Source organism: Ranitomeya imitator, chromosome 2 (assembly GCF_032444005.1).
Source record: "Ranitomeya imitator isolate aRanImi1 chromosome 2, aRanImi1.pri, whole genome shotgun sequence".
In the NCBI taxonomy this organism is placed as follows: Eukaryota; Metazoa; Chordata; class Amphibia; order Anura; family Dendrobatidae; genus Ranitomeya; species Ranitomeya imitator.
The window spans coordinates 836,086,922-836,101,328 of NC_091283.1; the positions used below are offsets into that span (position 1 = coordinate 836,086,922).

A 14,407-nucleotide genomic window follows, 5' to 3' on the forward strand; every position below is an offset into this window, starting at 1 on the left:
GCTCTGTCAATGGAAAAATTGAGAACCGATTTGCCGGAGAAAAAAAAAAGAGCCAAGTCCTCAGCGTTGTGAATCCAAATTTACCATTGCAAAGCAACATCCCCGTTATTAGAAGAAAAAATATGTCATTAATGTGCGGTCTGTTTTTTGGGAAACCAGCATGAGCAGCCTGATATCTGCACCATGAATTTACACCAGTTAAAAAAAAAGTATGAAGTATGAAGAAAAATAGCAAAATAAAAATATCAACAAATTTTCACATTTAAAAAAAGTCCAGGACTATGCATATCGGAATTAGTGTTGAGCGATACCGTCCGATACTTGAAAGTATCGGTATCGGATAGTATCGGCCGATACCCGAAAAATATCGGGTATCGCCGATACCGATATCCGATACCAATACAAGTCAATGGGACATCAAGTATCGGAAGGTATTCTCATGGTTCCCAGGGTCTGAAGGAGAGGAAACTCTCCTTCAGGCCCTGGGATCCATAGGGATGTGTAAAATAAAGAATTAAAATAAAAAATATTGATATGCTCACCTCTCCGGCGGCCCCTGGACTTCACGCTGCTAACCGGGAGGCTTCTTTGTTTAAAAAGCGCGCCTTTAGGACCTGGGAATGACGTCCCGGGTTCTGATTGGTCGCGTGCCGCCCATGTGACCGGCACGCGACCAATCAGAAGCCGTGACGTCATTCGCAGGTCCTCAATTCCTAGAATTAGGAGTTTTGTGAATGAGAATGACGTCGCGGCTTCTGATTGGCCGCGTGCCGGTCACATGGGCGGCACGCGGCCAATCAGAAGCCGCGACGTCATTCTCATTCACAAAACTGCTAATTCTAGGAATTGAGGACCTGCGAATGACGTCGCGGCTTCTGATTGGTCGCGTGCCGGTCACATGGACGGCACGCGACCAATCAGAACCCGGGACGTCATTCCCAGGTCCGAAAGGCGCGCTTTTTAAACAAAGAAGCCTCCCGGTTAGCAGCGTGAAGTCCAGGGGCCGCCGGAGAGGTGAGCATATCAATATTTTTTATTTTAATTCTTTATTTTACACATCCCTATTGATCCGATACCGATACCCGATATCACAAAAATATCGGATCTCGGTATCGGAATTCTGATACAGCAAGTATCGGCCGATACCCGATACTTGCAGTATCGGAATGCTCAACACTAATCGGAATAACTAGTCCAAGACAGGTGCCCAGCGGCTTCTCCCCATCTCGGCCCTTTCACTGACAGGTCTCCGTACACACACACATGGAGACACATGACGTCTAGGGCAGTGGCGCAGGGAGAAGCTGCCAGGAACCTGCCTTGGATTGGTCACCTGATCAGCACGGTCCCCGGATGGCTCTTTATATCATTTCTTCCTTAAAAGAGTAAAACGTATACAACTGCAATTATTCAGCCAGTGCCTGATTTATGCTGCCCGTTACTGCCCATTGTTCGCTCCTCCACCTCCTCGCATTACACAACTCAGCAGCATTCCCTCTCACAGATGTGCGCTCAGCCAGTGCCGAACACAGACATATTAATGAGGAACCAGAGGAGCGCCCCCTGCAGGACCAGGAGGGGATTACACCCAGGTTATTACCACGCTGGGCTCAGCGCTCTTCGACTGTGTATACTGGCAGCACAGAAATACATGGCTCCATCCTCTTTGGCGGAGGCTTTTAGGGTCAGGTTGGACTCGTAGACCGTAGGCCTGTGTAGGGACCACCTCGTCTTATAGTCAGCCTCCATGTCCTCACTTTTCATGTTTATGGAATGCACCATGAGCTTCAGTCCTTGCTCCGGTTTCTGCTGATACCAGAACATGTTGTAGTAAGTGCCATCATCCTGCTTACATCTCAGCTCCACTTTCTCCCCAGTCTTCACTATCCGAAGCTTCTCCATCTGATCCACGAGAACCGCGCCGCAGCCTGGCAGGGACACAAGGACAGGAGAATAAACTGGGGAGCAGCCAAAACTGAACCCAGGAGCTGACAATCCATCCACAGTACTTCTATCTCCCCGACCCCAGGAGCTGACAATCCATCCACAGCAGTTATATCTCCCCGACCCCAGGAGCTGACAATCCATCCACAGCAGTTATATCTCCCTGACCCCAGGAGATGACAATCCATCCACAGTACTTCTATCTCCCCGACCCCAGGAGCTGACAATCCATCCACCGCAGTTATATCTCCCCGACCCCAGGAGCTGACAATCCATCCACAGCAGTTATATCTCCCTGACCCCAGGAGATGACAATCCATCCACAGCAGTTATAACTCCCTGACCCCAGGAGCTGACAATCCATCCACAGCAGTTATATCTCCCCGACCCCAGGAGATGACAATCCATCCACAGCAGTTATAACTCCCCGACCCCAGGAGCTGACAATCCATCCACAGAAGTTATATCTCCCCGACCCCAGGAGCTGACAATCCATCCACAGCAGTTATATCTCCCTGACCCCAGGAGATGACAATCCATCCACAGCAGTTATAACTCCCCGACCCCAGGAGCTGACAATCCATCCACAGCAGTTATATCTCCCTGACCACAGGAGCTGACAATCCATCCACAGGAGTTATATCTCCCCGACCACAGGAGCTGACAATCCATCCACAGTACTTCTATCTCCCGACCACAGGAGCTGACAATCCATCCACAGTACTTCTATCTCCCTGACCCCAGTAGCTGACAATCCATCCACAGCAGTTATATCTCCCCGACCCCAGGAGCTGACAATCCATCAACAGCAGTTATATCTCCCTGACCCCAGGAGCTAACAATCCATCCACAGCAGTTATATCTCCCCGACCCCAGGAGATGACAATCCATCCACAGCAGTTATATCTCCCCGACCCCAGGAGATGACAATCCATCCACAGTACTTCTATCTCCCCGACCCCAGAAGCTGACAATCCATCCACAGTACTTCTATCTTTCTGACCCCAGGAGCTGACAATCCATCCACAGTAGTTCTATCTCCCCGACCCCAGGAGATGACAATCCATCCACAGTACTTCTATCTCCCCGAACCCAGGAGCTGACAATCCATCCACAGTACTTCTATCTCCCCGACCCCAGGAGCTGACAATCCATCCACAGCAGTTATATCTCCCCGACCCCAGGAGCTGACAATCCATCCACAGCAGTTATATCTCCCCGACCCCAGGAGCTGACAATCCATCCACAGCAGTTATATCTCCCTGACCCCAGGAGCTGACAATCCATCCACAGCAGTTATATCTCCCTGACCCCAGGAGATGACAATCCATCCACAGCAGTTATATCTCCCCGACCCCAGGAGATGACAATCCATCCACAGTACTTCTATCTTTCTGACCCCAGGAGCTGACAATCCATCCACAGCAGTTATATCTCCCCGACCCCAGTAGCTGACAATCAATCCACAGTAATTCTATCTTTCTGACCCCAGGAGCTGACAATCCATCCACAGCAGTTATATCTCCCCGACCACAGGAGATGACAATCCATCTACAGCAGTTATATCTCCCCGACCACAGGAGCTGACAATCCATCCACAGAAGTTATATCTCCCTGACCCCAGGAGCTGACAATCCATCCACAGCAGTTATATCTCCCCGACCCCAGGAGATGACAATCCATCCACAGCAGTTATATCTCCCCGACCCCAGGAGCTGACAATCCATCCACAGCAGTTATATCTCCCTGACCACAGGAGCTGACAATCCATCCACAGCAGTTATATCTCCCCGACCCCAGGAGCTGACAATCCATCCACAGCAGTTATATCTCCCCAACCCCAGGAGCTGACAATCCATCTACAGCAGTTATATCTCCCCGACCCCAGGAGCTGACAATCCATCCACAGCAGTTATATCTCCCTGACACCAGGAGCTGACAATCCATCCACAGCAGTTATATCTCCCCGACCCCAGGAGCTGACAATCCATCCACAGCAGTTATATCTCCCCGACCCCAGGAGCTGACAATCCATCCACAGCAGTTATATCTCCCTGACCCCAGGAGCTGACAATCCATCTACAGCAGTTATACCTCCCTGACCCCAGGAGATGACAATCCATCTACAGCAGTTATATCTCCCTGACCCCAGGAGCTGACAATCCATCCACAGCAGTTATATCTCCCTGACCCCAGGAGCTGACAATCCATCCACAGCAGTTATATCTCCCCGACCACAGGAGCTGACAATCCATCCACAGCAGTTATATCTCCCTGACCCCAGGAGCTGACAATCCACCCACAACAGTTATATCTCCCCGACCACAGGAGCTGACAATCCACCCACAACAGTTATGTCTCCCCGACCACAGGAGCTGACAATCCACCCACAACAGTTATATCTCCCCGACCACAGGAGCTGACAATCCACCCACAACAGTTATGTCTCCCCGACCCCAGGAGCTGACAATCCATCCACAACAGTTATATCTCCCCGACCCCAGGAGCTGATAATCCATCTACAACAGTTATATCTCCCCGACCCCAGGAGCTGATAATCCATCTACAACAGTTATATCTCCCCGACCCCAGGAGCTGACAATCCATCCACAGCAGTTATATCTCCCCGACCCCAGGAGCTGACAATCCATCCACAGCAGTTATATCTCCCTGACCCCAGGAGCTGATAATCCATCTACAGCAGCTATATCTCCCTGACCCCAGGAGCTGACAATCCATCTACAGCAGTTATATCTCCACGACCCTAGGAGCTGACAATCCATCCACAGCAGTTATATCTCCCTGACCCCAGGAGATGACAATCCATCCACAGCAGATATATCTCCCCGACCCCAGGAGCTGACAATCCATCTACAGCAGTTATATCTTCCTGACCCCAGGGGCTGACAATCCATCCACAGCAGTTATATCTCCTGGACCCCAGGAGCTGACAATCCATCCACAGTAGTTATATCTCCCTGACCCCAGGAGCTGACAATCCATCCACAGCAGTTATATCTCCCTGACCCCAGGAGATGACAATCCATCCACAGCAGATATATCTCCCCGACCCCAGGAGCTGACAATCCATCTACAGCAGTTATATCTTCCTGACCCCAGGGGCTGACAATCCATCCACAGCAGTTATATCCCCCTGACCCCAGGAGCTGACAATCCATCCACAGCAGTTATATCTCCCTTACCCCAGGAGCTGACAATCCATCCACAGCAGTTGTATCTCCCCGACCCCAGGAGATGACAATCCATCCACAGCAGTTGTATCTCCCCGACCCAAGGAGCTGACAATCCATGCACAGCAGTTGTATCTCCCCGACCCCAGGAGATGACAATCCATCCACAGCAGTTATATGTCCCCGACCCCAGGAGATGACAATCCATCCACAGCAGTTATATCTCCCTGACCGCAGGAGCTGACAATCCATCCACAGCAGTTATATCTCCCTGACCCCAGGAGCTGACAATCCATCCACCGCCGTTATATCTCCCGGACCCCAGGAGCTGACAATCCATCCACAGCAGTTATATCTCCCTGACCCCAGGAGCTGACAATCCATCCACAGCAGTTATATCTCTCCGACCACAGGAGCTGACAATCCATCCACAGCAGTTATATCTCCCTGACCACAGGAGCTGACAATCCATCCACAGCAGTTATATCTCTCCGACCACAGGAGCTGACAATCCATCCACAGCAGTTATATCTCTCTGACCACAGGAGCTGACAATCCATCCACAGCAGTTATATCTCCCCGACCCCAGGAGCTGACAATCCATCCACAGCAGTTATATCTCCCCGACCCCAGGAGCTGACAATCCATCCACAGCAGTTATATCTCTCCGACCACAGGAGCTGACAATCCATCCACAGCAGTTATATCTCCCTGACCACAGGAGCTAACAATCCATCCACAGCAGTTATATCTCCCTGACCACAGGAGCTGACAATCCATCCACAGCAGTTATATCTCCCTGACCCCAGGAGCTGACAATCCATCCACAGCAGTTATATCTCCCTGACCCCAGGAGCTGACAATCCATCCACAGCAGTTATATCTCCCTGACCCCAGGAGCTGACAATCCATCCACAGCAGTTATATCTCCCTGACCCCAGGAGCTGACAATCCATCCACAGCAGTTATATCTCCCCGACCACAGGAGCTGACAATCCATCCACAGCAGTTATATCTCCCGGACTCCAGGAGCTGACAATCCATCCACAGCAGTTATATCTCCCCGACCACAGGAGCTGACAATCCATCCACAGCAGTTATATCTCCCTGACCCCAGGAGATGACAATCCATCCACAGCAGTTATAACTCCCCGACCCCAGGAGCTGACAATCCATCCACAGCAGTTATAACTCCCCGACCCCAGGAGCTGACAATCCATCCACAGCAGTTATATCTCCCGGACTCCAGGAGCTGACAATCCATCCACTTCTGCACCAGACTCCAGAATGAGAACGTGATATTTTATTCACACCACTATTTATCGATGACTTACTTGGATGAAGGGTAAGTGCAGAAAGAAGCAGGAGTAGGATCCTCATCATCTCCAGGTGATTGATCGTCTCGGTATAATGTATGGACTTATATAAGGAGAGATTCCCAATTCGCGTTCACAAGATCGGGGCTGAGGATTTTGGTGTCTGATTCTTCACTCTGATTGGTGGTCGCCACTTCCTATTATTGTAACTTTACGTTTCCTGTTCTGTTTAACCCCTTCTGTTCCTGTGTCATGATTTTTACATGGACCAAAATTTGAGGTTGTGAGCAGCAATTTCCAGACATCAATCATTCTTCCCCTCCTCTTACTGCGAGTCCGTCAGTTTCAACTCCGATTCTCTATGTTGGCGCCCTTCCTTCTTCTTTCAAAGTAAAGACGATTAGGGCACAAACATTTTTTCTTCTACAGTTAGCCGAAAACAGGAGAAAAAAAAAGCCTTAAAAAAATAACACAGTCTGCAGCAATAATTTTTCACCCCACTACAGTCAATGAGGTCAGTCGGGAAATATTGGTTTTCATAGTTTGATAAATCCATCAACTCTTCCATTTTTCTGTTCTTTTAATAAAACAGGAAAATGAAAATGGCGGCACAACGCCGGACTCACAGGTGGCGACAAGATCAGCATTTCACATGGAATCCTCTGGATTAAACCGTGCCAGAAATTGAAACTGAAATGTGTAGAGAAGAGCGAAAAGTTGCAAAGTAAAACTCATGTACAGTATATGGCAACTTTATTCTACAGGCCTTCAATAATTATTATATTTTTTAATCCTTCACTAGAGATGAATGAATCGATTCAAGGAGAATTCGCTTCTAGTTTCACAAAAAAATTTAGATTTTTCAGAACTTACATTTTCTGTAATTTGATTTGATTGAATCAAGCAAAATGGCGGCTCTTTTGCTTTATTCTTTTTAGGGCTGAAGAAGAGGTAAAAAATAAAAAGAAACCTTTCATTGACCTCTCCCCTCACCTGTTCTGATGCTGCAGCTTATCCACCACCTCACTTCCTGGCAGCTCCTCCGCGAGCTCACTTCCTCACAGCTCCTCCGCTGGCTCACTTCCTCACAGCTCCTCCGCTGGCTCACTTCCTTGGAGTTCCTCTGCCACCTTACTTCCTCAGAGCTCTTCCTCCGGTTCACTTCGAGGCAGCTCCTCTGCCGGCTCACTTCCTCACAGCTCCTCCGCCAGCTCACTTCCAAGCAGATCCTCTATCAACTCACTTCCTGGCAGCGCCTCCGCTGGCTCACTTTCTCAGAGCTCCTCCGTCAGCTCACTTCCTCGTGGCTCCTATGCTACCGCACTTTCATACACCTCTTCTGCCAGCTTACTTCATCTTGGCTCCTCTGGCGGCTCACTTCCTCGTGGGCTCTATGCCGCTGCACTTCCACGCAGCTCCTCTTTCGCTCACTTCCTCGCCACTCCTATGCCGGTGCATTTCCATGCAGCTCCTCGGCTGGCTCACTTCCTCGAGGCTCCTCTGCTGGCTCACTTCCTCGTGGTTCCTATGCCGCCGCACTTCCATGCAGCTCCTCCGCCAGCTCACTTCCTCGCAGCCCCTCCGCCGGCTCAGTTCCTCACAGATCCTCCACCCGCTCACTTCCTCGCAGCTCCAAAACCGCCTCACTTCCTTGCGGCTCCTCCACCGGCTCACTTCCTTGCGGCTCCTAAACCGGCTCACTACCTCGCAGCTCCTCCGCTGCCTCAGTTCCTCGCAGCTCCTCCACCGGCTCACTTCCTCATGGCTCCTCCGCTGGTTCATTTCCTCGCCACTCCTCCGCCGCCTCTCTTCCTCACAGCTCCCCCACCATCTCACTTTCTTGCAACTCCTCCACCGGCTCACTTCCTCGCGGCTCCTCCGCCGGCTCACTTCCTCGCGGCTCCTCCGCCGTCTCACTTCCTCGCGGCTCCTCCGCCGGCTCACTTCCTCACGGCTCCTCCGCCAGCTCACTTCCTCGTGGCTCCTCACCAGCTCACTTCCTCGTGGCTCCTCCACGGCTCACTTCCTCGCAGCTTCTCCGCCGGCACACTTCCTTGGAGTTCCTCTGCCACCTTACTTCCTCAGAGCTCTTCCTCCGGTTCACTTCGAGGCAGCTCCTCTGCCGGCTCACTTCCTCACAGCTCCTCCGCCAGCTCACTTCCAAGCAGATCCTCTATCAACTCACTTCCTGGCAGTGCCTCCGCTGGCTCACTTCCTCGCGGCTCCTCCGTCAGCTCACTTCCTCGTGGCTCCTCCACGGCTCACTTCCTCATGGCTCCTCCACGGCTCACTTCCTCGCGGCTCCTCCGGCAGCTCACTTCCTCACGGCTCCTCCGGCAGCTCACTTCCTCACGGCTCCTCCCCCGGCTCACTTCCTCGCGGCTCCTCCTCCAGCTCACTTCCTCGCATCTCCTCCACCGGCTCAGTTCCTCACAGATCCTCCACCCGCTCACTCCCTCGCGGCTCCTAAACCGCCTCACTTCCTTGCGGCTCCTCCACCGGCTCACTTCCTTGCGGCTCCTAAACCGGCTCACTTCCTTGCGGCTCCTCTGCCGGCTCACTTCCTCACGGCTCCTCCGGCGGCTCACTTCCTCGCGGCTCCTCTGCCGACTCACTTCCTCGCAGCTCCTCCTCCAGCTCACTTCCTCGTATCTCCTCCACCAGCTCACTTCCTCGCGGCTCCTCCGGCGGCTCACTTCCTCATGGCTCCTCCGGCGGCTCACTTCCTCGCGGCTCCTCCGGCGGCTCACTTCCTCACGGCTCCTCCTCCAGCTCACTTCCTCGCGGCTCCTCCGGCAGCTCACTTCCTCACGGCTCCTCCGGCAGCTCAGTTCCTCACGGCTCCTCCCCCGGCTCACTTCCTCGCGGCTCCTCCTCCAGCTCACTTCCTCGTGGCTCCTCCTCCAGCTCACTTCCTCGTGGCTCCTCCCCCGGCTCACTTCCTCGCGGCTCCTCCTCCAGCTCACTTCCTCATGGCTCCTCCTCCAGTTCACTTTCTCGTGGCTCCTCCGGTGGCTCACTTCCTTGTGGCTCCTCCTCCAGCTCACTTCCTCACGGCTCCTCCATCGGTTCATTTCCTTCCCTTTCTCCCCCGCCTCTGCTTTTCTCTTCAGTCTTAACACTTTGGTGCCTTCGGCGCTGACCAGACTTCGAATTATGTTATCATGTCATGGAGCAAAGAACGCCATGACTTCACTTGAGACCCAGTGAGCTGTGGAGGTCCCATAGAGAGAAGAAGTCTGAAGCCAGACGGAAGAAATGAGCCAACAGAGAAGTGGTCAGGGAGCTGCGGTTTTGGGACAGGTGAGGTGCGAGGTATGTGTAATACTTTCTTTAACCCTTATGTTTGTTATGCCTTAGGGTCTGTACAGATCTTAGGTTATAAACAAATGACTTTTACTGGCAACTTATTTCACAAAAATTGCCAAAATCTGAGCAAATCTGGAGCAGTTCATCATTGAAAGTTGACTACATTCACCATAAATCTGTCCACACCTAGTACTGAGCTGTGAATTAGATACATTGTATCTCCTGCTATTATTTGTATACATTTATGTTCTTCTTATTCTTTACTAAGCAGATCAGTGCCCCCTGTAGGAGCAGGCGGGGATTACACCCGGGTTATTACCACCCTGGGCTGAGCCCTCTCCGGCTGTGCATACTGGCAGCACAGAAGTATACGGCTCCATCCTCTCTGGCTGAGACCGCCAGTGTCAGGTTGGACTCGTAGACCGTGGGCCTCTTTAGGGACCACCGCTGCTTATAGTCAGCCTCCATGTCCTCCGCGTTCGCTCCTGTTGAATACACCATGAGCTTCAGTCCTTGCCCCGGTTTCTGCTGATACCAGTACATGCTTAAATAATCGTTCTGATCCTGTTTGCATCTCAGCTCCAGTTTATCCCCAGATTTCACAATCCGTAAAGTCTCATACTGTTCCACCTTCACCATACTACAGCCTGAGAAAAATAAGGGGTTAACAATCAAAGACTCCTATAATCGTCACCTTATATACCAAAGATCAATGGTCCCTGACCGGAGACCCCCATAATCTCTAACTCCACTACTGAAGTCCTAAAGTGCCAGAATAATCTTGATTATCTAGCATAGGATCATTTCACTTTATTAGTAAGTTTTCCCGCACCATCAGGCACCAAACTAATGGACTTCAGCAGGAAAATGTTCTACATAAAACTTACATGGGAGGAAAGAAAATGCAGAGAGAAGCAGGAGGGGAATCCTCATCATCTCACCCCAGGAGATCAGGAGATGGATCCGCTCTGTATAATGTACCGTCATATAGAGCTGAGGCTCCATGTATATATGAACCGTTCCTTCTTCGCCTCTCAGCGGGAGGGATTAGTGGTTGTCACCAGTTGTTTCAATTTCCTGTTTCTTATTTGCAATTTAACCCTTGTTTTTCCAGTTTGATCAATGTATAGGAAGGAGGAATGTGGCTAAGCCAATAAGCGCCACGGTACAGTAAGGGGATGGGCATAATACCCAAGTTCTGCCTTGAAGACATATCTATTGTTGCAGTGTTTTCTAATGTGTAATGTGTATAGTGACGTACGTTATTGGTGACAGTGTTGTGTTTTGTCTGACAGTAGGTAGAGTTGGGGTTAATGTTTGGGACTAGCCCAGAGTGGGAGAGGCTAAGGTGAAGGGACAGAGACAGTTCCTGTTAGGAAGTTAGATAGGGCCCAAAATGTGGTAAAAGAGGACCTATGGTCTGACTAATGAGCAGAGCCGCATGATGAGGGTGTCCCTGAAGTGAGCGGAGACCAAGGCAGTGGATGGCGTGATCCTGAGTAAAGAGAGAGAGGGAAACAGACAAGTGACCGAAGGACAGAGTGATGCACCAGAGACGGGTCTTGGGACAGGACGCCTAGCAGCATGGCCCCGAGTATATAACTCAGAGAGGTAATGGGCCAGGACGGAATAGAGAACATGAGACGAAGAGAGTTCCCCGGGCAGAAGTTACAAGGTGTCAGCAAGCTGAGAAGCTAAGTACCGGCGGCCATATTGGCAAACTAGTTCCCTTAAGAGGGAGGAGGGTGTGGAACCGCGGGTTGAGATTAGGACTCTCACTTACTGGACTGTAGTTCTGCTGGGCAGTGGTGAAGACCTAGGACTGAGTCAGGCAGAACCGAGTCATTCTGAGAAGAACAGGAAGAATGTTCCACGTGTTAAAGGAAATGTTCGTGAAGTTATGAACCCGCTATTTACTGTACATTGTTCCCTCCAAATTATGGTTTAGTAAAAGACTGTGCATTGTTAACTTGTGGCCTCCCTCACTGAACTTCATAACGCCCGGTCCTGTCCAGCCGAAATCACCGGTATCATGCAGCCTGCAAGGGCATATAGCGCCCCACAGCACAAGTCCGCACCCCAAATACTCAGAAAAGTCCACTAATCATAAAATATCACCGACTTGTGTGGATTATCCAGATAAAATATCATTTTAATGTAAACTAGTAAAATGACATTTATCGGTGATAGCTCCTCAGGGGTGGAGCTTGGTGAAATAATAAGTGTGGCAAATGTAAAACGTGTGCAAGCTTCTCACACCCATATTACTGGACTTTTGGAGTATTTTAGTTCCTTATTTGGGGATATAGTTGAACGAGCTGCCCCTCCACAGTTCAGTAATAATCAGCTAGTCAGTAATCTTATGTCCTAATGTGCGAGTAGCTAGTCATGGGTTATGGAGGTGGTTCTGACAGTGACCAGAGGGTGCAAATGATTTATCGGCTGCAACGGCCTTTTTTCTTCGTCGGAGACACAGATCTTGGTGGTTACACAATACGGGGTACGTCCCAGTTACAGGGATGCCGTTTACAGGATTGATGGCTACACTCCGCGAAGGCTCAGATGCATCACAGTGAATATGTGTCTCACCAGTAGCCATGATACCCAGGACAGCGCACAGTGGGGGTTCTCACTCCTGACACTCACAGACCATTTGCTGAACATCTGACACCACCGTAGATTCCTCCTCAGGGTCCCTTCCTTCCATCCTGGTTCCTTTTCTCTAATAGCGTCACCTGTCATGGCACCTCCTGGGCCTCTTCCCGTTATAATGCCCCCATCCTGGGACCCTTCAAATAATAATATTCTTCACCCTCTGCCCCTTCCTGGTACAATCTCACCCATCCTTCAATAATGTCCCCTATCCTGGGCCTCTTCCTGTTACAATTCTACTCATTTTGTGCCCCTTCCTGATATAATGTCCTCCTTCCTGGGCCCCTTCTTGGTACAATGTCCCCCCATTCTGGTACCCTTCCTGGTATGTTACCCATCCTTGTATAATGCCCCCCATCATGGACCCCTTCTTGGAATAATGTCCCCTATCCTATAACAATGTCCTTCATCCTGGGCCCCTTCCTGGTATAATGTCTCTTCCACTCTTTCCTAAAATATGAAGAAAAAAAATCATTCTTTTTACCTCCCTTTGCTCCAACAACCTTCGGCATCGTCTTCTACATCATGTAGCTGACTTTAGTATGTGTTGTGAATTCTGTGGCTGAATTCACTCCTGTGGTCACAAGTGGTACTGCAGCTTCTGAGCTTCCTCCCTCAGGTGTTCTGGTGAGCTCATTAGCTGCTTCGTTACTTAACTCCACCTGATGCTGCTATCCTTGCTCCTAGTCAATGTTCCAGTGTTGGATCTGAGCTTCTCCTGATTGTTCCTGTGACCTGCTGCTCTGTATAGCTAAGTGCTTTTTTGCTATTTTGTTGCCTTTTTTCTATCCAGCTTGTCTTTTGTTTTGCTGGAAGCTCTGAGACGCAAAGGGTGTACCGCCGTGCCGTTAGTCCGGCACGGTGGGTCTTTTTTGCCCCCTTTGCGTGGTTTTTGCTTTAGGGTTTTTTGTAGACTGCAAAGTTCGCTTTACTGTCCTCGCTCTGTCTAAGATTATCGGGCCCCACTTTGCTGAATCTATTTCATCCCTACGTTTTGTCTTTTCATCTTACTCACAGTCATTATATGTGGGGGGCTGCCTTTTCCTTTGGGGTATTTCTCTGGGGGCAAGTCAGGCCTATTTTTCTATCTTCAGGCTAGCTAGTTTCTTAGGCTGTGCCGAGTTGCATAGGTAGTGGTTAGGCGCAATCCACAGCCACTTTTAGTTGTGTTTAGGATAGGATCAGGTGTGCAGTCTACAGAGTTTCCACGTCTCAGAGCTCGTTCTTTTGTTTTTGGGTATTTGTCAGATCACTGTGTGCGCTCTGATCGCTAGGCACACTGTGTCTCTGGATTGCCTTCATAACACCTGTCATTAGCAAACATAACAGTACTAGGAGCCAACTAATGATTCTCAATAGAGGGAAAGAAAAAGTTCTGACATCATTTTGTTTTGTTTTTTCTCTGCTCTGTGTTCACTTTTTTTTTTCCCCTAGACATTTGGGTGTTTCTGGACACAGGTGTGGACATGGATTTTCAGGGTCTGTGCTCTTCAATGGATAATCTCGTTATAAATGTACAAAAGATTCAAGAGACTATTGATCAGAAATCTATGTTAGAGCCAAGAATTCCTATTCCTGATTTGTTTTTTGGAGATAGAACTAAGTTTCTAAGTTTCAAAAATAATTGTAAGCTATTTCTGGCCTTGAAACCTCATTCTTCTGGTAATCCTATTCAACAGGTTTTGATTATTATTTCTTTTTTGCGCGGCGACCCTCAAGACTGGGCATTTTCTCTTGCGCCAGGAGACCCTGCATTGAATAGTGTCGATGCGTTTTTCCTGGCACTCGGATTACTGTACGATGAGCCTAATTCAGTGGATCAGGCTGAGAAAAATTTGCTGGCTTTGTGCCAGGGTCAGGATGATATAGAAGTATATTGTCAGAAATTTAGGAAGTGGTCAGTACTCACTCAGTGGAATGAATCTGCGCTGGCAGCTTTGTTCAGAAAGGGTCTCTCTGAGGCTCTTAAGGATGTCATGGTGGGATTTCCTATGC

At 49.9% G+C, this 14,407-nt stretch overlaps 1 gene segment (V, D, J or C); it reads right to left on the reverse strand.

Annotated features, from left to right (window-relative positions):
• Positions 1–1,038: 1,038 nt before the first annotated feature.
• On the reverse strand, positions 1,039–7,067 carry LOC138666092 (T cell receptor beta variable 28-like). The segment is given in 2 exon segments: positions 1,039–1,928; positions 6,470–7,067. Coding segments are annotated over 2 exon segments (381 nt in total).
• Positions 7,068–14,407: the final 7,340 nt, after the last annotated feature.